At 41.1% G+C, this 26,781-nt stretch overlaps 3 protein-coding genes across 4 annotated transcripts in view; 1 reads left to right on the forward strand and 2 right to left on the reverse strand.

The window, feature by feature from the left end:
• The window catches only part of LOC110839578 (uncharacterized), a 39,455-nt gene that overhangs the window by 3,219 nt on the left and 9,455 nt on the right, over positions 1 to 26,781 (reverse strand). The window contains exons 5-11 of the mRNA XM_087343250.1: positions 8,813 to 8,910; positions 8,212 to 8,404; positions 7,397 to 7,612; positions 4,003 to 5,592; positions 3,368 to 3,596; positions 2,087 to 2,602; positions 1,200 to 1,358 (exon numbers count right to left, since the gene is read on the reverse strand). Of these exons, the coding sequence (XP_087199376.1) occupies positions 7,555 to 7,612; positions 8,212 to 8,404; positions 8,813 to 8,900 (339 nt within the window). The 5' untranslated portion in view covers positions 8,901 to 8,910 and the 3' untranslated portion in view covers positions 1,200 to 1,358; positions 2,087 to 2,602; positions 3,368 to 3,596; positions 4,003 to 5,592; positions 7,397 to 7,554. The remainder of the gene's footprint in view (positions 1 to 1,199; positions 1,359 to 2,086; positions 2,603 to 3,367; positions 3,597 to 4,002; positions 5,593 to 7,396; positions 7,613 to 8,211; positions 8,405 to 8,812; positions 8,911 to 26,781) is intronic.
• Positions 9,555 to 25,919, forward strand: LOC147874767 (eukaryotic translation initiation factor 4 gamma 1-like). Of its 2 annotated transcripts, XM_087343244.1 has the most exons (9): positions 9,555 to 9,945; positions 11,295 to 11,441; positions 12,584 to 12,642; positions 18,976 to 19,107; positions 19,707 to 19,844; positions 20,328 to 20,543; positions 21,130 to 21,206; positions 21,806 to 21,959; positions 25,716 to 25,919. In XM_087343244.1, the coding sequence occupies exons 3-9, from the start codon at positions 12,622 to 12,624 to the stop codon at positions 25,848 to 25,850; spliced, it is 873 nt and encodes a 290-aa protein (XP_087199370.1). In that variant the 5' UTR covers positions 9,555 to 9,945; positions 11,295 to 11,441; positions 12,584 to 12,621; the 3' UTR covers positions 25,851 to 25,919. The 2 variants fall into 2 exon arrangements, with proteins under 2 accessions (XP_087199370.1, XP_087199369.1); XM_087343243.1 differs by lacking the exon at positions 25,716 to 25,919 and having other exon boundaries at positions 21,806 to 22,271.
• Positions 21,504 to 25,722, reverse strand: LOC110832630 (uncharacterized). Its single transcript, XM_087343170.1, has 2 exons — positions 25,222 to 25,722; positions 21,504 to 24,152 (listed from the first exon to the last, which is right to left on the reverse strand). Exons 1-2 carry the CDS (start codon positions 25,430 to 25,432, stop codon positions 23,440 to 23,442), a joined length of 924 nt encoding a protein of 307 aa, XP_087199296.1. The 5' UTR covers positions 25,433 to 25,722; the 3' UTR covers positions 21,504 to 23,439.

Consider the following 26,781-nt stretch of genomic DNA (forward strand, 5'->3'; position numbering starts at 1 on the left):
GAAAGTTCGGTTTCTTGTCAGGCCAGAACACTGATACATATCAAATGGACTCCTGAATGACAGCATGGTTAAGAGGTTCGAACAAATTTTTCTCTAATGCATGAAATAGAAGAAAAGTCACGTATGCCAACTATCCCTGGATTCTCATCCTATATCATAACATACATACTCAAGTTCTTTGTAAACAGCCAGACTTGTTATCAGAAAACCTATAGCAAAATGATTGGGCTTCCTGCAACAGGCAAGCAAAAAGTTAAACAATCAGAGTCAAAGTATCAAGAAGTGGGGATATATGCTGTCATGATCTGCTAATGCGAATGTAAATTCAAAAAATTAACCTAAATAAATAACCCAGATTTTTAGAAATGTTTTGACTGACAACATGAACCTTTCTCTATTTGTCACTAGGAATTCCAGCATAACTTCATGCCTTAATAAGTAACAGAAAACAACTAAAATTTACTGTTCAGACAAAGTGATGTACAGTCTACAGCAGGGGTCATCAACCTGGTCCCTACCGCCCACTAGTGAGCGATTCAAGCTTTCATGGTGGGCGGTGGGGTTTTTTGTCCGTTGTTACAAATTTTGTTCTTCCCCCATATATCGAATACATTGCTAACAACGTCGCAAGTTTGACTTTTTAAAATATGATTTTGCAATTTACTTTTGAATTCCATCTCTAAACTTTGAATATAGATAATAATTCACCGGACACTTCTCGAAGTATACTCGTGGATGAGGGAGCAACGAATGAGCTCCGTAGCCAAAGGGCTTACCACCGGCCATCACTGTCTTTGAGCTGTACCTCTTTCATGGCGGTGAGCAGTAAGTGCGGAACCGGTGGGCGGTAGGAAATTTTACCATCAACAAAGATACAAAAGTGGGCGGTAGGTATAAAAAGGATGACGATCAGAACAGAATGTTCCTTGTAAAGTGACTCGATCTCATCTGTACTCACCTGTAAACAGGCATAACAAGTAACAGTGTGCAGTTCAATTTCGGCTAAAATAGTGGCACCTCCCTCTTACTACAAGACAACTAGAGTGATGTTCAAGCATAATAAAAGCATGCATTGTGAATTTTAAATGTCATTTATGTCCTAAAATTTCTGTAAGTATAAGAGCTTTGATTTTCTAAAATAAATATTTGTAAGTACAGAGATCATTTACAATCACTTCATATAAATCCATCAGACTCACTTCAATATTAAGGTGTAGTTTCTGCACAGATTTTTGTACATAATCTACAAAGTTGTGGTATTTAAGTCAACCGATTTGACCCCACGGAATATCATTACCAAATTTGTTGAACACCAGGACCTGTAGCAAGGCTCAGAAGAAAAGTGATTCACTTGGCAGCTGTCAACAAGAAAGGGTAAATATAAAATTACGATCACACCCACCACATGTCTCTGACTAAGAAAAAAACAAGACAGCTAGCCATTTTCTCCATATGAACCTCTGGGTCTTAGCAATATATAATACAGTCCACCAAAGTTGCATACAAGAAAGTCAACTAACTAAACAACACATTGTAACATAATCAGTGGTTACACAGTGGGTTACTTGTTTAAAAACATAAGATGGATTTATTTCACATTGTTACAATTACTTACTGGATTAATGTCTGTTGCTTCACAGATCATAAACCTTTCAGTTCCTGCTTATCCCCCCTGACCAATCCACGATTAACCAGATGCTTCAATGTGTGTATTTACTGTGTATCATCACAGGCTGTGGTGGTGATGCTGTAACATGCTTGCATATACAACCCAGTAGCAGCCCCTCAAACTCTGTTGACATCACGGCAGCACACGTAACAATATGAAAGTTTATGATATATATCAATTGAGCAGCAACCTTTGTCATTTAATGATACTATACCAAGTGCATAGATTATGATGCAATGAATTAAATATAAGGATTACCATGAACTGAATGAAGAGGGATCTGAAAGAAGGGGTTAAAGGCTAGTTAATGCAGTTTATCTAGGAGAGAAAAACCATGAACAACTTGAGATAAGAATTTTGGGATATCATCACATTTATCCATCCTTTAGTTGAATTCAACCAGCCTTTCATAATTACCTGATGGGATTCTCCTATCCTGTCCAAAGAATATGCAGCTAGCATTCTAGCGGCCTAAAGAAATTTGTTGCATATGCAAGAACTGGCTCATTGGGAATCCATACAGCACTCCTCTGGGTAATGGAGGATCCACATCAGTCCAAAATGGACTACGTACACATTCTTCTTCCGGCAGATGATAACAGCAACCAACATTGCACAAGCAGCTGAACTCCTCCTTACTGGCAAACATCCGACAACAGTCAGGACCAAGGTCTCCACATGTATGAAGTCCAGCAAGGGCCATCTGCTTGCACATTTCTGGGTGAAAGTGTTCTTTAACTAAGCTGCAGAGGTTTGTCTGTTGTGTTACAAATGCTGTCACCTGTTTGTATAAAGTCTTGCTTTGTGACTGTTATATCCACCGCCCTCCGAGATCTTCGTACTATTCTGAGACTTCCTGTGCTTCCCCCTCCGTGGTTGAGAATTACCTTGCTTAAGTATGTTGGCCCTATGGCACAGTACATTCTACATTTTCTGAAAACCAAAGTATAAACAAAATTAAAAACGTCTCAGAATGATGAATGAACCCATGACCTTACAACAAAGAAATTGAGTCATACACAGAAACACTTAAAGTTTATCATCACATACACCAGTTTACTTGTTCACAGAAAGTAATACATTACATTGCAATTCACACATTCCTTCTGTAGATCTGACATTGAGGTAACTATTCCTTGCACTGAAATTCCATGAAGACCCATATTTCTTGTACTGTCAAGATAGTTTATGAAGTTTGGAATACTTTCTATTAATTCACTCTTTTGTTCACATACAGAAATCCCTTTGGCATGATACATAAATACCTTGTTAAGGATTTCAAGTTCTATGGACAAAACTTCTTTTTTTATACCATCAGGTACATAAATTTCCCACATCTCATTTGTGATGAAATTCACCATGTGACAATTTGCAAGTGGTAACAATGGTTTTAGATACTTCATAATTTCTTCAAGCCTACTAATGATCTCTGCTTGCATTTTGTCAAAGATTGCTATTATTATCATTTAAAATAAAAACTTGCTTAATTCTGGAAATGTGCCATCTATTTTGAGTAGGGCACAAGCTTTCTTGAACCTAGCCTCACATTGTCATGAGCAGCAATTGAATCAACATCTTCCATATTAGAAGAAGGGAAATGGTTTATGACATTCGACACTTTCTGGAGGGCACTGACCACTTTATCTGGTATATCATGTTTCCTCTTGTTACTAATATTTAGCAATATGTCTATCACACCTTTATAATATCCTATTTCAGCACCTCGATGGTAACCCAAACGGAATCCTTCCTCTTCTCCTTCGAAACATCCTTTCTGGAAACCTTCCTGGGAACCCTCCCTAGAGAGACGCTCTTCACTCAGTGCTATAGACTTAAACACATCATTGATATCAGCAGTTTCATCATTAATTTCCTTCATAGTATGTTCAGCTGTGATTTCAAATTTTTGTCCATTTGACATCTGTCACTGTAAACAAATTTCCCATATTACTCCTTCATGGTTACAAGTTAGAATTTGTTTCTTGCCAATAATATGGTAAATCTAAAATTCAGAACTGAACTGCCATTACACCCTTCAGCATATTCAAAATAAAGTATAATATACAAATTTTGAAGCAAGTTTCCCCACCAAAACAGTAAAAAGGATATCTGAAAATAAAGAGTGGATTGATAAAGCCATCAGAACCAATAACATTTCGTCAGTATAAGTAACAACACAGACAGTTTCAGGTGTTCCATATTACAAGCATACGATACATAAATTGCAAAACAATACTCGTCGTTTACGAGCCTTGACGCGTTTCTTTATCATTTGACAAACGTGCAGTGGGGATGACAAACCCGTTATCTAAATTTTCTGTAAAACTACAAACCGTTTTCCCCTTTTAGGTTAAGAAATCTACAATTGTACTCAAACTGTTACAGTTAAAATAGCTGCGACTGTTGGTAGTTGCAGTGAGGGATTTTCACTCGCGAAATTTACCCGTACGATGCACACGCTTTCGCTAAATCGTCCTAAGGGAATTTTTTCTTGTGTATGTTTTAAATAGCGCCTAATTAATTTAGAGACAATTATTTTGAAGAATATCACTTAAATTTGTGGCACTTATATCCTTCCTATCTCTGTGATATATCCTAATTTTTCATCTGCCACCGAGTCAAAATATTTATTAGCGCTAGTTTCGCCACGTTCTTATTATCGATTAAGCGACAAACATGTAAATTCTGGGTGGCATGCAATGTAGGGACGTTTATACATCATATCATCAAAATCCGGGGGGGGGGGGGAATTCATCGCCCTGATGACTGAGGCAGTATGATCTCTGAAACGTTGGTTAACATCGACCAGACTACACAGCGCAACAACCCAGAAGACAGAAATCTTTATCGCCCTGATGACGGAGGCAGCATGACCTCTGAAACGTTCGTAAACATCGACCAGACTACACAGCGCAACAACCCAGAAGACGGAAATCTTCATACTCATCGCCCTGATGATGGAGGCAGTATGACCTCCGAAACGTTGGTAAACATCTACCAGACTACACAGTGCAACAACCCAGAAGACAGAAATCTTCATCGCCCTGATGATGGAGGCAGTATGACCTCTGTAACGTTGGTTAACATTGACCAGACTACACAGCGCAACAACCCAGAAGACGGAAATCTTCATACTCATCGCCCTGATGATGGAGGCAGTATGACCTCTGAAACTTTGGTAAACATCGACCAGACTACACAGCGTAACAACCCAGAAGACGGAAATCTTCATACTCACCGCTGTGAGAACCTCAAGTATTACACTATGTAACTAATACATTTTAAAATTTTCACTAAAACAATTAAACTATTTAACTAAAATATACACAATTAAACTAATAATAGTTTAATTAAAATCACTATTTAACTAATACAATTTACAATTTTCACTAAAACAATTAAACTAATTAACTAAAATATAACCAATTGAACTAAAATATAAACAATTTAATTAAAATACAATATTTAACTAAAACAATTTAACGTTTTCATTAAACTATTTAACTGAAACTATTTAACTTTTCGTCTAAAAATACTCAAATTATACTAAATTGGGCAGATTCATGATGTGCTGTATTAACGATGCAAACACCACGTCGCCCATTTCAGGATTCTGCAAAGGAAATAAACATTTGTGTCAGAACGGGAACTGCAATTACGGTAACAAGTATAGAAACACATGCAGCGAAAGTTTATGAACGTTTTGTTATTTTTATTCTTAAATATACAATATGTGAACTAAAGACAATTTAACTAAAGACACTTTAACTGTTTAAATAAAACAAAGTAACTACTTAACTAAAGGAATTTACCTACTTAACTAAACCTATTTAACCTTTTAATTACAAACTACGTAACTAAAGGGGCAGATTCGTTACTTCTTCAATGAAGGCTGCAAATTCGATGTGGGCCATTTCTGGATTCTGCAAAGGAAATAAACATTTGGATAAGAACAGGAACTGGAATTATTAGTAACAAGTATGGAGACACTTGCAGCAAAATTTATGAACATATTTTGTTTTTTTTATTCTTAAATATATAATGCGTGAGCTAAAAACAATTTAGCAAATACAGTATTTAACTTATTTTCTAAAAATAATTTAAACATTAAGTGAAAACAATTTAACTATTTAAGTGCTTAACTATTCTAAAATGGTATTGTCATGATTTTTTCGATGAATATTATCCATTTCTGGAATCTGGAAAGGAAATAAACATTTGGATCAGAATAGAAACTGCAATTATGGGTAACAAGTATGGAAACACGTACAGCGAATATCTCGTGGTGGGTGATCTCTAAGGATGCAGGTTTTGAAGGAATTTGTAACGAAGCTCATGGTGAAAGACACTGAACTTATTCTAGTTACGTGGACTTCTATGTGAATTACAGACTTCAACCTGATTCAGCAGTTTCTGGGGTGACCTCTGTTTTATTCTCTGCTTCATTTACCTGTCATAACCTGACCTGGTGTTGTAACTTTTATGTCGTGCGATTTTCATCTGCACGGAAGTTACGAGTCGGAGGGAGGGCTGGAAATAGTTCAAATGCAAGAACATAAAAATTACAAAGAGAACTTCAGGCTCATAGTATGCCTTCGTGGCACTATCCAGGCACTACACTTAAATGAAAGGCAAGACAGTAATTGCGTGGTGGGCGTTTCCTGTGGCGATAATTAGTTATGTGTGATAATTAGGCAATTACTGGCTTATTCCTCACACTTTGCCAGGTTCTTCTGTTCTGTGATACTTATTTCTAGATGTGGATACAGAAACTTTAAACGAGCTTAATTTCCCTGTTCAGGGTTAGTTATCTTACATTCCGTATAATTCTGTTGGATAAATGTTCCTTGCGTCCTTTGAGATTGCCACCGAACGATTCAAAATCTGAGTTCTTCAATTTGTAGTTCGTGTTTTGAACAGGGGCATTGAAAGTGAAATTACGTATTGAAATGAAGCTCCAGAGGACCATTTCAAAGCCAGTTCTATAAACAATTTTGTGTTATTAATTATACAACTACAAAAGTTAATGTTTTAATTTGGTCCCCCTGAAATAATACTTTAAAAGTATTTAATTAATTCAGTTTCTCTGAAAATGTTTAACTGTTACATGACTAGGGCTTTGATTATCACTTCTTTTAAATGGGAAGGTGGTGATTTATGATGAACTTCTTCATAACTGAGACAGCAAAATGATCCTTTTAGAATTGTGAAATGTCCTTACCTCCAGTCCCTGCCTTATCTCGACGGCACTTATTTTTGTCGAATTTTCCTGCAAAATTGTCTTAAACATTTTAGCTTCTAGAACTTAAGTCACTCCTGACTCTGAATTTCTATTTTATCATCGCAGTGCTTATGAATCCAGGACAAACTCTACAGCAACTCGCCTCTTGGGAACATATATATGCATGTACATGACGTCCCTAACCTAAGGGAAGTGTGCCAAAGGACGAAGGCATTCGATGACTGTCACTGGCTTACGAGATAGTTAATGTCATTAAATGGAAAATCTGATATTCAACACAAATATGTCCCACTGTCTCATTTAAAATGGCTTCTTCGAACAAAGATTTGCAGGCGAAACCTTTTCACATTTTTATGTATTATGCAAACAGGATGAAGATTTTTCTTAATAATGAAGAAATGAACTCGAAAATGATCATTGATTCAAGCGTGGGGATCTGTTGGGCCCACATAATAGCTGAAATACAAAGAAGAGTTGACACTAACCTCATTGTTAGTAGACAGCTGGCAGTCGGGTTGTTGAGCGGCGTCGAAAAATCGTTCGTTAGAAAAACAGCCAATTTCTGTGGAACCAAAATCTTGCTCAAAATCTGGCAGAGGAACGTTTGTGTCTTCTGCCCCTCCGGCCACTTCACAAAGGAAGCTCAGAGAGTCCGTAATTCCTGCTGTGGCCGACTGCGTGTCGCTGCTCTTGTTTTGTCCCTGGAATTCAGAAAATGGTGGATTAGTGGGCTGCAACCCATGAAACAAAGTATTGATACGACGTGCGATATAATAGTACGATGTAAATTAACGTGGTGGATATTATGCAGATGCACTCTTCCCAATTCGAATTTGATGAAAATGTGACAGAGGATTTTGATGTAAACCCAACAGAAATGGTTAACAGGAATGAAAGTTTAATTATAGGAGATTTCAGTGCTCAAGTAGGAAATGACGTAATTCTCGTAGGCCAAGAAAAATGGCGACGTGTATATTTAATGTCCTTATAAATATAAACTATTTGTACATTAATTTCCTAACAGCCAGCTTCTTTTTAAAGAAACAGAAGGGCACATAAATTAATGTTTAAAACTTAGAATAGAGTTTTAGGGATTTAAGCAGTAGAATCTGTTAAATAAATTCAACTGCAATGCGTTCTTACAAACAAGGGAAGATAAACTTCCCAACAAACCCCGATAATCGAGAGTTCACTCTAGTAATTTTTTTGAATCTGATATTTCACACTCGTTTGTTTTCCACGTGCAAGCGACAGATGGCAGGCGAGTGACTTCGTCCAAAGAGTAATGACGACGACTTACCTCTGACGAAGCAACACCTGGTGTGCCTGTGGATCCTCCTCTTCTGTGGCAGGCAGGGGACGGGCGCTGCTGGACTGGGCCGTCGTGAGGCGTCGCTTCGCCGACTGGCGTCTTGTTCGTCGCAATTTCTTATCGCGGGCCTGCTCCCGAAGGCGCTTCTGCATGCGGGCCTCCTGAGGGATGTAGACGTAATCTGAAAACAGAAAGAATGACATTCAGGTCACAGCATTCCGTAAACGGTTGCTTCTGATCGCGTGGTTTGACGTGAGAGGAGGAAAATCAGCGACATTCATAAATCATGCAATACAGAAAGACAGGAACAGTAAAATGCCTTTTGATCATATCTAATCGCAGAATTAAATGTTTAAGTTCCTCCCATTTTAATATTATAACTTCTCGATATCTGGGTTCTGGTGCCGTGACTCGTAAGTAGATGAAAAGGTTTTGGAGAAAATAAAGACTCGTCAAAAGTTCTCTTACTTCAAATCGCCAGCAGTCAATCCCAAATAAATCAAAATCGGTGAGGTTTCTCAGAATTTTCGGCTACATTTTTTGGAATGTTCTGCTGCTTTTTGATGTTAAAAGAGAATTAATTACTTGCCAGGATATTTCCTCTTATGCTCCGCGGCCGCCTGGCGTGCGCGGGCAAAATACTCGTCCTTGTGCACTCCTTCAATGGCCCTCCACATGCAGCCAAGTCTGCAAGTAGAAGAAGAAAAACTTGTAAGAACACAGGCAGGTGGTAGGACGAACGTCCAAGGGTAAAGGCAAAGGCAGTGGCGTATGAGAGCGCACGAAATGTTTCAGCTGTTCTGGACAATCAGAACATTTTCAGCAAGTGGAAATAAGATATCCAATTTCGAATTTACCTTATGCATACTCTGCCAGTTTTGGATCTTTGCACTTTTACAGTAAAAGAATTGTTCCGGGCGGTCTCATAAATTCTACTTCTCTAGTGACGTTCCAGGAATTAAAGCGAGAAGCCGAGAATAGGGACAAATGGAGAGCTCTTTTTGGGCAGAGCAATGGACCTGTCATAAGACAGAACACTTAATAATAAACTGTAGTCTAGACCAGTGGTATTCAACCTTTTTTGTTCGCGTACCCTCCCGATATAATTTCTCTTCAGCTTTGTACCCCCAAAGTTGTTGGTGTATAATTCAAGTTATACATAATATATAATCTATATGTAAAATAAATTAAATGTTACGTTACTGATTATTCAGTGTTTATCATAAAATAATATATATATATTTTAAATTTCATGTACCCCCTAAGATGTCTTCGCGTACCACAGCCTGCAAGTTTTAATGCGTGATTTGATTTTCCGACGTTGGCCACTCTGCAGGAAGCCATCTTGGGAGGTAGTTTCGTTTTCCGCAGAGGGAGTGCTAACGGTCGGACCCTAACATAACCTAAAAGCAGGTTCCTCTCAGCTCAGAACCTTTTCTCTGCTATCTAAAATTGTACAATTAAAATATACAAAACCTTGATTTTACCCAGTTTCAAGATGGGTGTGAAGGTTGGTCTATAACACTAAGGGAGGAATGTGGACTGAGGATGAATGAGAAAAGTGGCTGAGAATATTTGGACAGAAACAGAATGAATGCTAGGCTGGAAAAAGTTACACAAGGAGAAGAGGTGGGCAGGGCATCTAGCCCCATTTAAGACAAGGAGTTTTGGTAGGCAAACCAAATGGAAAGAGACAACCAGTGGCAGGCCCTTGAAAACACGGTAATCAACCATCAGGTTCTATAAAATGTTTGGAATTTCTCAAGTGATTGGGCAAATGTTGGCTTCTGAGGAAGGACTGGGCTTTTTGGAAGAGCAGGGCTATATGACATGTCCAAAGATGCTGCCAACACATATGTAAAAGTGCCTAATAGAGAAGTCCAGGAAGATGTTAAGGAGAAGTATAAGGAAATTCTTTATTGATGTATTTGGATTTAGGAAAGAGAACCATGATAGCTGCAGAACATTTTTTTTACAACATTACTGCCTCTGTAAATGAAGATGATTAATAAAAAAAAGAAAATGTTTACTGCATTTCACAAAAGTCAATGAAGCAGCTCTCCATTGTCCAATGTTCCTGTAAGGTATCAATCAGACTACAAATGTAACAGTGACTTAAGTGGCACTCATGGTTAGGGTCGATATTGCAGTTATTATACAAAAGCTGTTCCTTTTAACGTTCATCCTCCCCCTACTCAGGGTGCTCTGTTCTCTCGAAATGTCAGTGTTTACTCCAGTAAACCACCTTACATGGCTGGTAGCCCTAGAAGAAATCATTACAGTCAAGGCTGGACGTAACATAAAATCATGAAAATATGTACCTAATTTATATTTGTGGAGTACAGTCAGTAAACCTCGTCAGTATGATGTTTATGTACGTCTTTCTAGATGTCCAGATATGCCCCCCAGACTTCCAGCAACTCTTCATTATTTTAAGTGATTTTGTCAGAAGGAAAACCAAAAAATGTTAAATGCATTGCAACTTTGATTTTTTAATAGTCATTCTCAGACATTTTAAATTTGCTGGACTTCAAAGAATCATTTTCTAGTGAATTATGTACGTTTACTTTGCTCTCTGAGAGTTGAGACCAAGATTAATTTTGTGTCCACGTGTCAGAAGCCATCTTGTACCTTGCGCCTCAGTCACAAGTGACGAGGAGGAGGTCTGTCTGATGGTCCCCCATGGTAGACACCCATCCCTCTTTCGGGAAGACTCAATGAGAGCCAGGCTGTTTAACGACGTCTTCGTTAAGAAGAATATTTTCCGGTGACCAGCATGCAAATCCCAGTTTTAAACACTGCAAATAGCAATCAGTAATGCATTGCGTAAGAGACACTGGTTTTTCCAACAAATGGTTCCCTCAGCTGGAAGTGACTCTTAAACTGAATTTGGAATTTGATCACGGGCAAGAAAAATGCAATTTCAAAATTACAAACTCTTATTACAGTTCATTTTTTTTAACTAAACTCTTTTCTTTACGTAGTAATACTTAACTCCTGACGCTGTTTCTTGAAATAACGTCACATGAGGAATTTAACAGACCATTTGATGCAGTCGTGAATTGTTACAGACACGGAACTCCAACACCAAGTCTTGTTCGAGCGACGGCAAGGACAAAAACACAAAGTGAGTCTCCGAGCTGTCAGGGAGGAGAAGCAGAAAATATGGAAAGAAAGAAATCTGCAGGCTGAGCAGATCAAGGAGCTGCAAGCAGAAAGTATGTTTGCTCTCATTCTATTTAAGTACTAAGTCAAAGATTACAGGCTGCAAATTGCCTCAGTATGAAATTCTGTTCATTACCATGTTCCTGCATGTCTCATGAGATATCCAGATATTCTCCTAGGCATTTTGTTCTAGTTACCTTCAATATTTTGTCTTCGCCCTGAGTTGCAGACTAATTTATGTACCCAAAGAAGAAGATAGTTTGCTCTCATATTTTGAACTCGAGCCTTAGGAAGTGAAAGGCATTAAAATTTGAAATTATCCATTTCACAAAACATTTCGGTTGCAATCTCTGACCTGAAGAAGGCAACTCCATTGTTAGTCGAAATGTGGGATAATTTTCAACATTATCAGCTGCCACTCTTTACACCTAAGGCCCACACAATCTTGTTCTAAAACAATGTGTGTCTGCGTTCTGCACTTAAAATGTGAGACAAATCGTACGCCACTACATTAAAAGAGCCATAATTATTTCTGTGTCACTTAACCTTAATTATATATAGCAGATGAAAGGGCAAAGCAGCAGACTGAATTGTTTGGTTACAAACATTCCTCTCATTAATCTTCTCTTATTATTTTTTAGACCGTGGTTCTGATTTGGTACGGTCATGTCTCCTTTTCAAAAACCACAAAATTCTTTGTATTTCGGACATTAGTGATGAGGAGCAACTTTGTTTGATTGTACCCACAATTAGATTCCTCCACCTCTGTGTGAACACCGAAGCAGACGCTGGCTTCGTATTGACATGCATTTATTACTTAGACAAGAGTTTCCCAATGCGCAGTCTGCGAGTCCTAAACACTACAAAATATTATTGGAATTACGTCTAACTGGCAACACTGTTCTTAATTGTGGATGTGTATTGGGTGTGGTAATGAGATCTTGCCAGTTTTAATGTCACATAAGGACTTTAAATTTTCATGTTCTGAATGAACATATTTCAGGATGGAGTTTATAAATACAGTCTCCGACTACTCTTTATGCTGCACGAGACATGGGTTTCTGGTCTTCGGAAAACCCTCTCGTCTTTTTCCGTCTTTACATTCGTAACAGTTTCGAAAGACAAACTTTCTTGTTTGTTAACATATAGTCAAAAGAGGAATTTTACTATCTAAAATAATTATCGATTGTTACAGACTTTGCAGCAAGGCAAGAAATTGCGAAACTGAAGGCAATGAAGGATGACAAAAATCAGGTACGTTTAAACTTTCTGTTGCATTGTGGGGCATGGCTCTGAGTTATTCTGTGCATTAATGAACGATTCCTTGAAATCATAAATACTAAACAGTAACTGAAAATTGTCAGATATTGGAAAAATGAAGAGGTAAGTGCTTTCTAAGGCGTGTAAATAAAAGTGAGAAGTCAAATCCATTTCGGACTGAATCATTTGTTGAAGAGGAGGAGAAGGATTTCATCTGTAGCTGTCAGAGTGTAGTTTGTAGGACGAAGTATAGCTTAAGGCAGTTACTCGGTGACTCGCGATGTCGATGGGGTCGGACACGAGTATTCCCTGTCAAAAGAGAGGGTACCCAAGGCTTTTACGGATGCAATAGCATAATTTGGGTGTATCATCTTTCACTGATGATGCAGTTGTGAACATATAAACTGTAAAGATTTCTGTCTTCTGGGTTATTGCGCTGTGTAGTCTGGTCGATGTTAACCAACGTTTCAGAGGTCATACTGCCTCCGTCATCAGGGCGATGAATATGCCAATAGGGTGTGAGGAGTTGGATTTTATAGGCAGGGACGTGAAAGGTGTAGCCTGCCCCGAGCCAATGGGAGCAGGTATGGGAGTGGACCAATGGTAGCACGTGGGCGAGGGTGGGAGAGGGAGAGAAAGTAGAGAGAGAAAGGTGAGTGTAGTTGTATGGATAAAGGCCCTGAAAGGGGCCGAGTTACTGGTCTGGTTGGTTCTGGCGGCGCACTCTTGCTCGTTCTCGGAGTCCTCGGAGTGTGTGGATCAGAGGCTTCCAGGACCGGCTCAGGTGAAGTCCATCTTCCCTGTTAAAGTTATCAGGATGAAGTTCGATCTCGATGGCTTCCCTGATTAACCGGTCCATGTAGCCGGTTTTTGAGGAGAGGATAGAAGTGTCCTCTAGCTGTATCTTGTGCTCCAAGTTGAAGCGGTGTTCAGCAACCGCAGATTTCTCGGGCTGCCCGAGCCGGATGTGGCGTTCGTGCTCCTTGATCCTGGCCTCAACGGAACGGCCTGTCTGGCCGATGTAGACTTTTCCGCACTCGCAGGGAACTCTGTATACGCCAGGCGTCTTCAGTCCTAGGTCGTCCTTTACCGGCCGGAGAAAACTGGGAATTTTCTTTGGCGGAAGACCAACAGACTTGATGTCGTGCCTGGCCAGCAACCTGCTTATGCGGTTGAAGGTCGTCCCGACGTAGGGCAGGAAGGCAACCGAGGCTGGTTTTTCAGTAGGCGGTGGCAGCCTCGCAGGCGGATTGAGAGCTTTCTGAATCTGACGGTTGCTGTACCCGTTTTTCCTGAAGGTGGTGGTGAGTGCCTCCAGTTCACTCTGTAGGCTGTCGTGGTCGCAAAGGGCTTTAGCCCTGTGTACCAGGGTCGAGAGCACGGCCTGTTTGTTGGACGGGTGGTGATGGGAATTGGAGTTGAGGTAAAGGTCGGTATGGGTTGGTTTCCGGTACACCTTGTGGCCTAATGAGCCGTCAGGTTTCCGGTGAATGTCTATGTCGAGGAATGGGAGATGGCCGTCCTTTTCAGTCTCCATGGTGAACTGGATGCTCTCGTGAATGCTGTTGAGGTGGCTGAGGAACTCCGCGAGCTTGTCAGGGCCGTGGGGCCAGATGACAAACGTGTCGTCTACGTAACGGAACCAGCAGAGGGGCTTGAAGGTCGCCCCGTCCACCGCCATTTCTTCAAAGTTCTCCATGTAGAAATTGGCGATGACAGGTGATAGTGGGGAACCCATAGCCACCCCGTCGGTCTGTTCGTAGAACCGGCCGCCGAACTTGAAATATGAAGAGGTTAGTACCAGGTGGAACAGCCTCAAGACGTCGCCATCGAAGTGCCGTTCCAGGAGACGTAGGGCATCACCAACGGGTACCATGGTGAAGAGGGACACGACATCGAAACTAACCATGATGTCCCCAGGACCCACGCGGAGCGACTTGATAGTATTGATGAATTCGGTGGAGTTCTTCACGTGACGTGGAGAGTGCCCCACCAATCCACCGAGTAGTCCCGCGAGATATTGGGCGAGCCGGTAGGTTGGAGCGCCGATGGTGCTTACGATGGGCCTGAGGGGAGCTCCTTCCTTATGGATCTTGGGTAGCCCATACAGTCTAGGGGGCCTCGAACCCTGGGGCCGTAGCTTTTGGATGACCTCCTCTGGAAATGAACACTTCTTGAGAAGGAGGTTGGTCTTCCTTTCAACGGCTTCCGTAGGGTCCTTAGACAGTAGCCTGTACGTAGGGGCTTCCAGAAGGGCTCGGATCTTCCCGTTGTAGTCGTCAGTGCTGAGGACAACCGTCGCGCTACCCTTGTCTGCCGGGAGGACCGTGAGGTCCGCGTTATTCCGCAGTGCTCGGAGAGCTCTCCTTTCAGCTCCGGACAGATTGTCTTTCGGCTTCTTGGAGGCTCTCAGGATCCGCACGGTTTCTTGCCGGACCTCCTCGGCTGCTTCCACAGGTAGGGAGCGAACAGCTCTCTCAACACCGCTCAGGAAATCCTCGATGGGCAGCACTGTAGGTGCTACCGCATAGTTCAAGCCCTTGCCCAGGGCAGCGTAGGCAGCATCCTCCAGTGGCCTTCCGCTCAGGTTAACCACAGTTTTCTTCGTGTCGGTCCGCGGGCCTGCATGCTGAGCTCCATGCAGTCGCTGGAACTTCTGGCACTGCCTGGCTTTGTCGTCAGCCGCAGTCCGTGAAGCCCTCTCGAACGTGATGCGGTCGATGAGGTCCCAGTCCGCGGTGGACAGCTCCGCAGCGAGGCGGAGGTGCATGCCCAACAGGTCCCGGGAGATCGCATCTAACTCGCGCCTCGTGTGGTGCACGCGCTCCCGTAATAGGCAGAAGCTCGTCCTTCGATAGATCCTCTTGGCGGCCTCGGAATGGATGTTGTGGTGGAACTGAAGGAAATGCGGGACCGTCCCTTGGTCCCTGCATCGGAGTAGGAAGGAAAGGGAGCAGAGACGTTTGGCTTTCTTGATCCGAAGAGCCTCGAATCTCCGGATGAAGCGATGAGTATCCTCCCCATAGAGGTTTACTATGTAAGACTTGAGGTTCTCACAGCGGTGAATATGAAGATTTCTGTCTTCTGGGTTATTGCGCTGTGTAGTCTGGTCGATGTTAACCAACGTTTCAGAGGTCATACTGCCTCCGTCATCAGGGCGATGAATATGCCAATAGGGTGTGAGGAGTTGGATTTTATAGGCAGGGACGTGAAAGGTGTAGCCTGCCCCGAGCCAATGGGAGCAGGTATGGGAGTGGACCAATGGTAGCACGTGGGCGAGGGTGGGAGAGGGAGAGAAAGTAGAGAGAGAAAGGTGAGTGTAGTTGTATGGATAAAGGCCCTGAAAGGGGCCGAGTTACTGGTCTGGTTGGTTCTGGCGGCGCACTCTTGCTCGTTCTCGGAGTCCTCGGAGTGTGTGGATCAGAGGCTTCCAGGACCGGCTCAGGTGAAGTCCATCTTCCCTGTTAAAGTTATCAGGATGAAGTTCGATCTCGATGGCTTCCTTCAGTTCCACCACAACATCCATTCCGAGGCCGCCAAGAGGATCTATCGAAGGACGAGCTTCTGCCTATTACGGGAGCGCGTGCACCACACGAGGCGCGAGTTAGATGCGATCTCCCGGGACCTGTTGGGCATGCACCTCCGCCTCGCTGCGGAGCTGTCCACCGCGGACTGGGACCTCATCGACCGCATCACGTTCGAGAGGGCTTCACGGACTGCGGCTGACGACAAAGCCAGGCAGTGCCAGAAGTTCCAGCGACTGCATGGAGCTCAGCATGCAGGCCCGCGGACCGACACGAAGAAAACTGTGGTTAACCTGAGCGGAAGGCCACTGGAGGATGCTGCCTACGCTGCCCTGGGCAAGGGCTTGAACTATGCGGTAGCACCTACAGTGCTGCCCATCGAGGATTTCCTGAGCGGTGTTGAGAGAGCTGTTCGCTCCCTACCTGTGGAAGCAGCCGAGGAGGTCCGGCAAGAAACCGTGCGGATCCTGAGAGCCTCCAAGAAGCCGAAAGACAATCTGTCCGGAGCTGAAAGGAGAGCTCTCCGAGCACTGCGGAATAACGCGGACCTCACGGTCCTCCCGGCAGACAAGGGTAGCGCGACGGTTGTCCTCAGCACTGACGACTACAACGGGAAGATCCGAGCCCTTCTGGAAGCCCCTACGTACAGGCTACTGTCTAAGGACCCTACGGAAGCCGTTGAAAGGAAGACCAACCTCCTTCTCAAGAAGTGTTCATTTCCAGAGGAGGTCATCCAAAAGCTACGGCCCCAGGGTTCGAGGCCCCCTAGACTGTATGGGCTACCCAAGATCCATAAGGAAGGAGCTCCCCTCAGGCCCATCGTAAGCACCATCGGCGCTCCAACCTACCGGCTCGCCCAATATCTCGCGGGACTACTCGGTGGATTGGTGGGGCACTCTCCACGTCACGTGAAGAACTCCACCGAATTCATCAATACTATCAAGTCGCTCCGCGTGGGTCCTGGGGACATCATGGTTAGTTTCGATGTCGTGTCCCTCTTCACCATGGTACCCGTTGGTGATGCCCTACGTCTCCTGGAACGGCACTTCGATGGCGACGTCTTGAGGCTGTTCCACCTGGTACTAACCTCTTCATATTTCAAGTTCGGCGGCCGGTTCTACGAACAGACCGACGGGGTGGCTATGGGTTCCCCACTATCACCTGTCATCGCCAATTTCTACATGGAGAACTTTGAAGAAATGGCGGTGGACGGGGCGACCTTCAAGCCCCTCTGCTGGTTCCGTTACGTAGACGACACGTTTGTCATCTGGCCCCACGGCCCTGACAAGCTCGCGGAGTTCCTCAGCCACCTCAACAGCATTCACGAGAGCATCCAGTTCACCATGGAGACTGAAAAGGACGGCCATCTCCCATTCCTCGACATAGACATTCACCGGAAACCTGACGGCTCATTAGGCCACAAGGTGTACCGGAAACCAACCCATACCGACCTTTACCTCAACTCCAATTCCCATCACCACCCGTCCAACAAACAGGCCGTGCTCTCGACCCTGGTACACAGGGCTAAAGCCCTTTGCGACCACGACAGCCTACAGAGTGAACTGGAGGCACTCACCACCACCTTCAGGAAAAACGGGTACAGCAACCGTCAGATTCAGAAAGCTCTCAATCCGCCTGCGAGGCTGCCACCGCCTACTGAAAAACCAGCCTCGGTTGCCTTCCTGCCCTACGTCGGGACGACCTTCAACCGCATAAGCAGGTTGCTGGCCAGGCACGACATCAAGTCTGTTGGTCTTCCGCCAAAGAAAATTCCCAGTTTTCTCCGGCCGGTAAAGGACGACCTAGGACTGAAGACGCCTGGCGTATACAGAGTTCCCTGCGAGTGCGGAAAAGTCTACATCGGCCAGACAGGCCGTTCCGTTGAGGCCAGGATCAAGGAGCACGAACGCCACATCCGGCTCGGGCAGCCCGAGAAATCTGCGGTTGCTGAACACCGCTTCAACTTGGAGCACAAGATACAGCTAGAGGACACTTCTATCCTCTCCTCAAAAACCGGCTACATGGACCGGTTAATCAGGGAAGCCATCGAGATCGAACTTCATCCTGATAACTTTAACAGGGAAGATGGACTTCACCTGAGCCGGTCCTGGAAGCCTCTGATCCACACACTCCGAGGACTCCGAGAACGAGCAAGAGTGCGCCGCCAGAACCAACCAGACCAGTAACTCGGCCCCTTTCAGGGCCTTTATCCATACAACTACACTCACCTTTCTCTCTCTACTTTCTCTCCCTCTCCCACCCTCGCCCACGTGCTACCATTGGTCCACTCCCATACCTGCTCCCATTGGCTCGGGGCAGGCTACACCTTTCACGTCCCTGCCTATAAAATCCAACTCCTCACACCCTATTGGCATATTCATCGCCCTGATGACGGAGGCAGTATGACCTCTGAAACGTTGGTTAACATCGACCAGACTACACAGCGCAATAACCCAGAAGACAGAAATCTTCATATTCACCGCTGTGAGAACCTCAAGTCTTACATATAAACTGTGATAGAAAAGAATAAAGTGAACAGTTCTATGTCAACTGCAGCAGAAGAAATGTATTTTTTGTGAGAGGTGATGAACACAACACCTGGAGCCTAATTTCAGTCATGTACTGTTTAGGGCTTTATACATACAGGTCTCTTATTATCTGAGCTGTAGGAAGCATCGAGTAATGTATTAAATGCATGATTAAAGCCAAAAAATGGAAAAATTGTACGTAAAACTGTGATCAAAACAACATTTAAGAGTGAACACTTTTGGTTAATGTTGTGTTGCTTTGGTGTCATTCACAGCAGCCTGCCACTGAAACAAAAAACATCATTGAAATCAAACTGAATGAGGTGAAACTGCAAAGATCTCAAAACGCCTGGCGACCTGGGCGAAGGAACCCGGCCACTAACAACGAGCAGGTTGCACAGACTCAGGTATGTTCCTGGCATTCATTTAAGGACAGGATCCTGGAAACAGTCAATAATGCTGTATCTGCCCCAATGCAAGATGGCTGAAAGGAACAGTCCTGCGCTAAGAAACGTCTACTCTAACTAACTAGGTGGCTTATTGAAACTGAAGGTTCATCACCAAATTAAGGAACAGGCAAAATTGTAGGTCTATATTTTAATCTTGATGCTCTTAAAGATCAGACATTTCGATCTGAGAAGCTGCAAGCATTTCCAGAATTCGTCTCCTTCTAATTTCCTCATCACTTCTTATTGGAACTTTGCCACACTAAAAAATAAACTTTCTTTTTGCTTACTCTTTGATTTTAGAAGCAATGTTTACCTTTCAAAGTGTTTAATTGCATATAATGAGTATGCATTGTAATTATATTTCTCAATAGACATTGGCTTCTCATAACAACAGACTTCTTCTTCGGTGTAGACAAAACGCGGCTGGACGGCGCATGCAGAGCACCTGGCTCTAGGTTTTAATCATCCCTATGAAGGCTTTAAGGAAGTAAAACATGTTTCGCTTTATTTCTGAGTTTGCGTTCTGTCAGATGATGAGAGGGAACTTGATGTTGCAGGAGCTGTTCCAGAAAGTTCGCAGTTTGCTCAACAAACTCACGCCTGAGAAGTTTGACAGACTTGTTTCCCAGGTCCAGGCTCTGCCAATTGACAGCAGCGATCGCCTGAAGGGCGTCATCGACCTCGTATTTGAAAAGGTGAGGCACCGGTCTTTAGCAGCTGATACATTCAGACAGAGACGTCATATTGATAGAAATTCCCTTCTTTTGTAACTTTGCAGCTTAATTTCTTAAATATTGAAGTTATCCTCAGTGTAGTATTGGAGATGCTAGGGGCAAGTGAAAATTATAATTGTTACTGTTCACTATGATAATAATCTTAAAAACCAGTAAGCTGATTGTTCTATCTTTAAATTCACCTCCAAGCTTAGAATTTATCTGCTCTCATCTAAAAATGTTTATCTTATGCAAGAAAATTAAGGCTGTCATGAAATGTGTCTTGCATCTGACTGAGATTTTGAGTTTCTCAGGTTTAAGGGATAAAGATTTACTTTTGTTGAAGCTTCATTTAGGTGGCCATCATTTCATAAATTTAGTTTATGTAACGTATGCTCAACAGAGTTGTTTTTCATAAATATAACATGAGAGCAAAGTGATAATGTTGTGTGTTTTTATGTGCAGGCTGTTGATGAACCAAAGTTCACCGAGATTTATGCACAAATGTGCAAGGTTCTCTCTTGCATAAAAGTTCCGGCAGAGCGTGGGAACAATGATGAACCAGAGGTCACCTTCAGGAAGTTGCTGCTAGGTCGATGCTGGGCCGAATTTGAAAAGAATTCTGAATCAGACATAAATCGAGAAGCCAGACAGAAAGAGATTCAGGAAACAGCAGACCCAGTAAGTTCTTCTCTAATGTCTTTGTCTACGGTCATATGTTACTATGCTTCTGTCCACAGATTGGGAATAGCTCCGTCTGCTTGATCGAATGGAATAGATGTCTCCTCCCTTTTTGCTTGAAGATGAATATCTATCACTTCAAAAATTATTATTCAATATGTTGTTCAGGTTTTAAGACTTCTTGAAAGACAAGAAAGAGACATAATTGATAAAGACTGACTGTAGAATGCACATAAACTTAATTTAAATTATTATGATATAAATGGTACCTCAAGATGAAAAAACATTTTCCTAACTTCTTAGGTTAGTTTAACTTCCTATAATGAGCACTTAATGTACTCATTTTTTTCCAAATGTTGTAAACTCTCATAATAATGGACTCCTGCTGCACTTGACATTTCTCATTAGCTCATGATGTTCTTTTGGAGGCATAAAGGCAGGGGGCTTCTTGACCGGCTGAGTATCGTGGACACAAACTTTAAAATGCAAACTTACATATGTTGAAAGCTGTGCATTAAAGAAGGGCTCTTACAAGATACCATCATAAAAGGCGATTTCTAATCTTCTCTACTTATTTTTTCTGCAGGCCAAGAAAAACGAACTACAACAAAGTTTTGACGAGGAACTGCGAAGGATACGAATGAAATCAATAGGAAACATCAGGTAACTTACATTTTTCTTTGTGATTTTGAAGCTCTACATTTGATTCATCAGTGACTCTGAAAGTAGTGAACTTAAGAGTTGTGAATTAGGACAAGACACTGAGAGGAAATTTGAAATGTTAATGGGTTCTTGCCCTCCAGTATGCAAGTGTTCCACAAAATCCAGGACTAATTTCTAAATGTGCTTCATAATGCTACTGCTTACATGATCACACACTATCATAAAGTCTCCACTTCCTCGGTATTTGCATCGTGAAATGGCACTGATGGCTTACCTCCATACAGAATCAAATGCAAATTACATAAAAATAATTATTTAATTTGAAATTTTCAATATTCTGTCTCAGCTGTTTTATATTTATAAACAGATACAGATTTTTACAGGACCACGTACAGAAATATTATATTTCACCTCAAAAATATATATCACACACAAGACACTGATTAAATTCCATCTATTTAAACAAAAGTTCTCATTATTTTAAGGCACAAATCTTTCTGTAACTTGTAGAGGCAAAGAACCTCGTTTCTCTTCTGTTCTTTGGACTTTTACTATTGTCTTAACTCAACCCAAGTGATATATTCTTCACTATGTTACAGGTTTAATGGCGAGCTGTATAAAGTAGAAATGCTTGCAACAAACATTATGCTGCGATGCATTAAGCATCTCCTTTCCAAAGAAGACGAGCATTCCTTGGAGTGCCTCTGCACACTACTGATGACGGTCAGAAAGGATTTGGAGAGCAAGAGCCAAGTATGTTTGTTTTCATTTTGGAATACTTTTAGTTTTAATTTGCAGTTCTCCTACCGTGTAATTTATTGCCTTCCTTTGGGCTCTATGATGACCACAGGTTTATACGGAAGGTACAATGCAAAAAGCAGTAAGTGTGTCCCTTTAATCTCACTGACTTTCTGGCTTCCATTTTGTAACATGCAAGTCTTCTTAATTGTTATACATTCTTTGCACAAAATCATAGTGAGAAGGCATTATGGGCTGGTCGCACCTTCTCGTCCATCTGTCTTTCCAATCCATTCAATTCGAGAACAAATGGACAGACTAGGATGAAATTTGATATGGAGGTTGTGCCATTCTGCACAATCCTATTTTGAATATCCTCCTAGGTAGAATGTCAGGCACTACAATGTGGTGGCCAAATTGGGAACTGTCACAGAAGGTGGATTCGATGCTTGAAAGTGCACATTGTAAAGAACGCGTGAGGATGTTGCATCTATTCTGATATGAAATACCTTTCTGAGCTCGCTGACAATATTCTGAATAGTGTTTCTGTGTGATAAATGATCACCGTGACATGTTCTTCTGAATTTCTTCATACTCTTCTACACTCTTACATGTTTCATATAAAGACGCCTCATGCCGTGGCTTCAATTTGTCCCCGTCTAGTGCGACGGGAATCTTGCTCAGTATTGGGTTAGACTTTTACGTTTCCTCTCATCACCTCTGCTGAATCATGTCAGAGTTCACTCAGTCATGACAGGACAAAGCAGGAATCTGATCGAAGGGTCATGTCTAGGCTCAGCCACCAAAAATCTCGGTTTATGCCTTAGTTTAGATGAGACACATACTTACGTTTTGTTCAAGACAGCAACCTTCAGCTCTCAATTTAAATTTACACATGCCTTCCCACACAGTAAGGCTGTGGTCACACTGCAAGCGTATTCGCGCGAACTGACGGTCGGGCGTTATCGAGCGAGTTTGGGCGAACTTATAGTGGTAATACTGCAAGCGACATCGCGCGAACGTTTGTGGCACGAGCCTTCAGTATGAAAATGGAGCTTGAGGAAGAAATGTATCTGTCAGAGAACAGTTTGCTTAAGTTTTTAGTAGCTGGAAAGAACAAACGACGATGTTGGGTGAATGATATATACCAAGACAGAAGTGAAAGTGAATTTCACACACTTTTTGATAAATTGTGCTTGCAACCAACCAGATTTCATGACTACTACAGGATGTCGTTGAATACATATTAAATGCTATTGAGGAAACAATAAAAAAACAGAGTAATTTCCGAAACTGTATTTCACCATCAGAACGGTTAACAGTGGCACTGAGGTAAGATTTTCCATACTTATTTTATCTTTGTTATATTTTCCTTTTACATTTTTATTTTATTAATTTTAAAAAAAAATACAAATATTAAGAAACCAAAATATAATCTATTATTAACAATTTACAATACAGCAAAACATTCGTTCATTTTTTCATTGATAATTATTTACTGAAAAGTGCTAAAGTAATTTGGAAGTGATGATGAATGACCAAAATCATTCTGTTGATATGAATCACCACTTTCTGAATTGGCAGAGTGTGAATGAAAGGAGAAGGGTGTGGACGCCACTACTGATGATGATCCTGAAGATAACGCTTCGTCTTCTATGAAAACTTCTTGTAATTTCATGCGGACTCTCATCTTTCTGCTTGGACTGACTTTTTTTAAAAAAGGCAGTAAACTTACTAAAAATTGATAGTCACTGTCTTCCTCCAGAGAGACTGAAGCTGAATTATCATATTTCATTTTTAAAATCTTCAATTTTTCTTGTTCCAATGTTAGTAATTGTTCTTCAATATTTTGCCTACGTTTCTTCGTTGGCTTTTTATCAGTCGGAATTATATTTTGGGAACCTTGTTCTGCCAACTCCCCGATATCACAGGATTGTTCAGTTGTAGTCTCGCCCGTCTCAATTTCTTTATTATCAGTGCTACTGTCATAAACTGCAGAGACTTCTGGAATATTCCCACAGGATGTCCTTGGAGTCATCTGGTTCGATAAAAAAAGTAAATTTTTGAAATAGGGCCAGGTGCTTGACATCCTTGTACCACCACTGTCACCAGAGTGTTTTCTTTGTTGGAGTTTTTGAAAATCCCATCTAAACGTATCACGTAGATTCTTCCATTTAGACTTTGCAGTTTCACCTACAAATATACAACCTTATCAGTAAATTATTATAAAGTAATTATTGCAAGCATACAGTTTATTGATTTTAAGGTTTTCTATTGTTTTGACATTGCCTGTAAATGTTTGCCAACATTTCTGTGCTTCTGTATACTCACATTTTTACTTTTTTTAGATTCCTATCAACCGGTCTTGGGTTTCGTTCGCTAAGTTTTCCATTTCGAATGGCACACAATACCGTAAGACAGATTGTATATGAAGTTTGTGAAGCAATATGGAATTCCCTACAGCCATTACATATGCCAATTCCTTCAGAAGAATTACTGAAGAAAAATGCTGCTGAATTCATTGATAAATGGAATTTTCCTAATTGTGTGGGCTGCATTGATGGGAAACATATCCGTTTGAAATGTCCAGAAAAAATCTGGCACGCAGTTTTATAACTACAAACAATTTTTTTCCATTGTTTTGCAAGCTGTTTGTGACGCAAACTATAAATTTGAATGTGTTGATATAGGCGGGTACGGAAAACAGAGTGACGGAGGAACCTTCGCTGCATCAAGTTTTTACAAATCCCTCGAAAATGGATCACTGAAATTACCACAAGATGCAAATCTTCCTCAAACTGATTTGTCACTTCCTCATGTTTTATTAGGTGATGACGCATATCCTTTAAAGACTTATTTGATGAAACCATATTCAAAAAGAGATTTATCAAGGGAAGAACAGATTTGTAATTACAGACTCTCCAGAGCACGGAGAACAGTAGAATGTGCCTTCGGTATAATTGCAGCCAAATGGAGGTTACTTAATAAGTGTATTGAAACTGAACCAGACAAAGCTGACGTAATCGTTAAGTGCATATGCTTGTTACATAATATTATTATTGAGAAGGAAGGTATTTATGATCCTTCTGTTACATCGTCGACACCAGAAAATGCAAGCATAATAAATATAAACAAATCACGATCAAATAATAGGTCAGCACAACAGGCTTGTGACATCAGAGATGCATTCAAAAACTATTTCAACAGTAGTGAAGGTAGCATTATCCAACAGTTCAACGTTCCCTAATTATCTGTGCCACACACAATCTACTATTTTAACAAACAGAAATGTAGAATTTGTACTGGTGTAGGAAGGAACAGTTTGTAATAAACTTAAATTGCAATATGTACTTACTTGAAACATTCATGACCTCACTAATTATCTTCCATAACTTCCTTGAAACCTCTCTGTTATGATAACTTTTCGTTTTTTGGTCCCACAAACACCTCTCACTGAACACAAGATGAATTAATTTTTCAGTGTCCATCTCCTCGCGTGAATGAAACAAACCTGTTTGAACGACGAGCGATGTCGAGCGATAACTTCGCTTGCAGTGTGACCGGTTACAGGCCTTGTAACGTGTTTGGTAGTTCGCCCGATAACGCCCGACCGTCAGTTCGCGCGTATACGCTTGCAGTGTGACCGCAGCCTAAGTTCTATGTGAACTACATGAGTAGTGGCAGAATTTTCTAGTTTTATGTGTAGGCTTATAAGCGTAAGAAGTTAATTATGCCCATGAAATGTGACTTTAAATTTTTGTTTTCTTGCAGGATCTGTCTGAGTTCCTTTGTAGAATGAAGGAACTATCGAATAAGAAGGCGGTGCTCTCGAGCAGAATCAAGTTTATGATCGAGGACGTCATCGACCTCTGGAAAAGCAAGTGGGCACCAAGGAATGGATGCTAGATGAGATTGGTTACTGCCACTGGTTTTAAATACTTTGACTGTTCAGTTTTTTTGTTAAATATCTCAATTGTTTACATTTTTTAAATAAATAAATTATTTAGTTTTTTTGTTCAATGTTTCAGTATTTAAATAGTAAAATAGTTTAGTTCTTTGTTAAATAGTTTAGTATTTAAATAGTTAGACTGTTCAGTTTTTTTGTTAAATATCTGAATTGTTCACATTTGTTAAATAAATAAATTATTTAGTTTTTTGTTAAATACGTCAGTATTTAAATAGTGAAATAGTTTAGTTCTTTGTAAAATAGTTCAATTGTTTAAAAGGTGAAATTGTTTATTTTTTGTTAAATAGTTTAGTATTTAAATAGTTAGACTGTTCAGTTTTTTTGTTAAATATCTGAATTGTTCACATTTGTTAAATAAATAAATTATTTAGTTTTTTGTTAAATACTTCAGTATTTAAATAGTGAAATAGTTTAGTTCTTTGTAAAATAGTTCAATTGTTTAAATAGTGAAAATGTTTACTTTTTGTTAAATAGTTTAGTATTTAAATAGTTAGACTGTTCAGTTTTTTTGTTAAATACTTCAGTATTTAAATAGTGAAATAGTTTAGTTCTTTGTAAAATAGTTTAATTGTTTAAATAGTGAAATTTTTTATTTTGTTAAATAGTTAAATTATTTAATGTTTTGTGAATTGTTTCTAATTAATATATTTAAGAATATTAAATAAAAAACATGTTCATAAACGTTCCTCTTGTTATTTTGGCAAAGTAATATTTCAACGAACTTGTCGCCCTCAGTGCACTAGTGGTTAATGTGGTTGCCACTGGACCCAAGGTACGCAGGTTCAAACACTGCTGAGGTTGATGAATATTTAAGGGGTGATAAAAATCCATAGCACAACTTCCTTCGGAAGGGAACTAAAGCCAGCGGTC

This window comes from Zootermopsis nevadensis, unplaced genomic scaffold (genome assembly GCF_977971745.1).
Source record: "Zootermopsis nevadensis isolate Lab colony 2312 unplaced genomic scaffold, Znev_1.0 Znev_ptg000005l, whole genome shotgun sequence".
NCBI lineage: Eukaryota > Metazoa > Arthropoda > Insecta > Blattodea > Termopsidae > Zootermopsis > Zootermopsis nevadensis.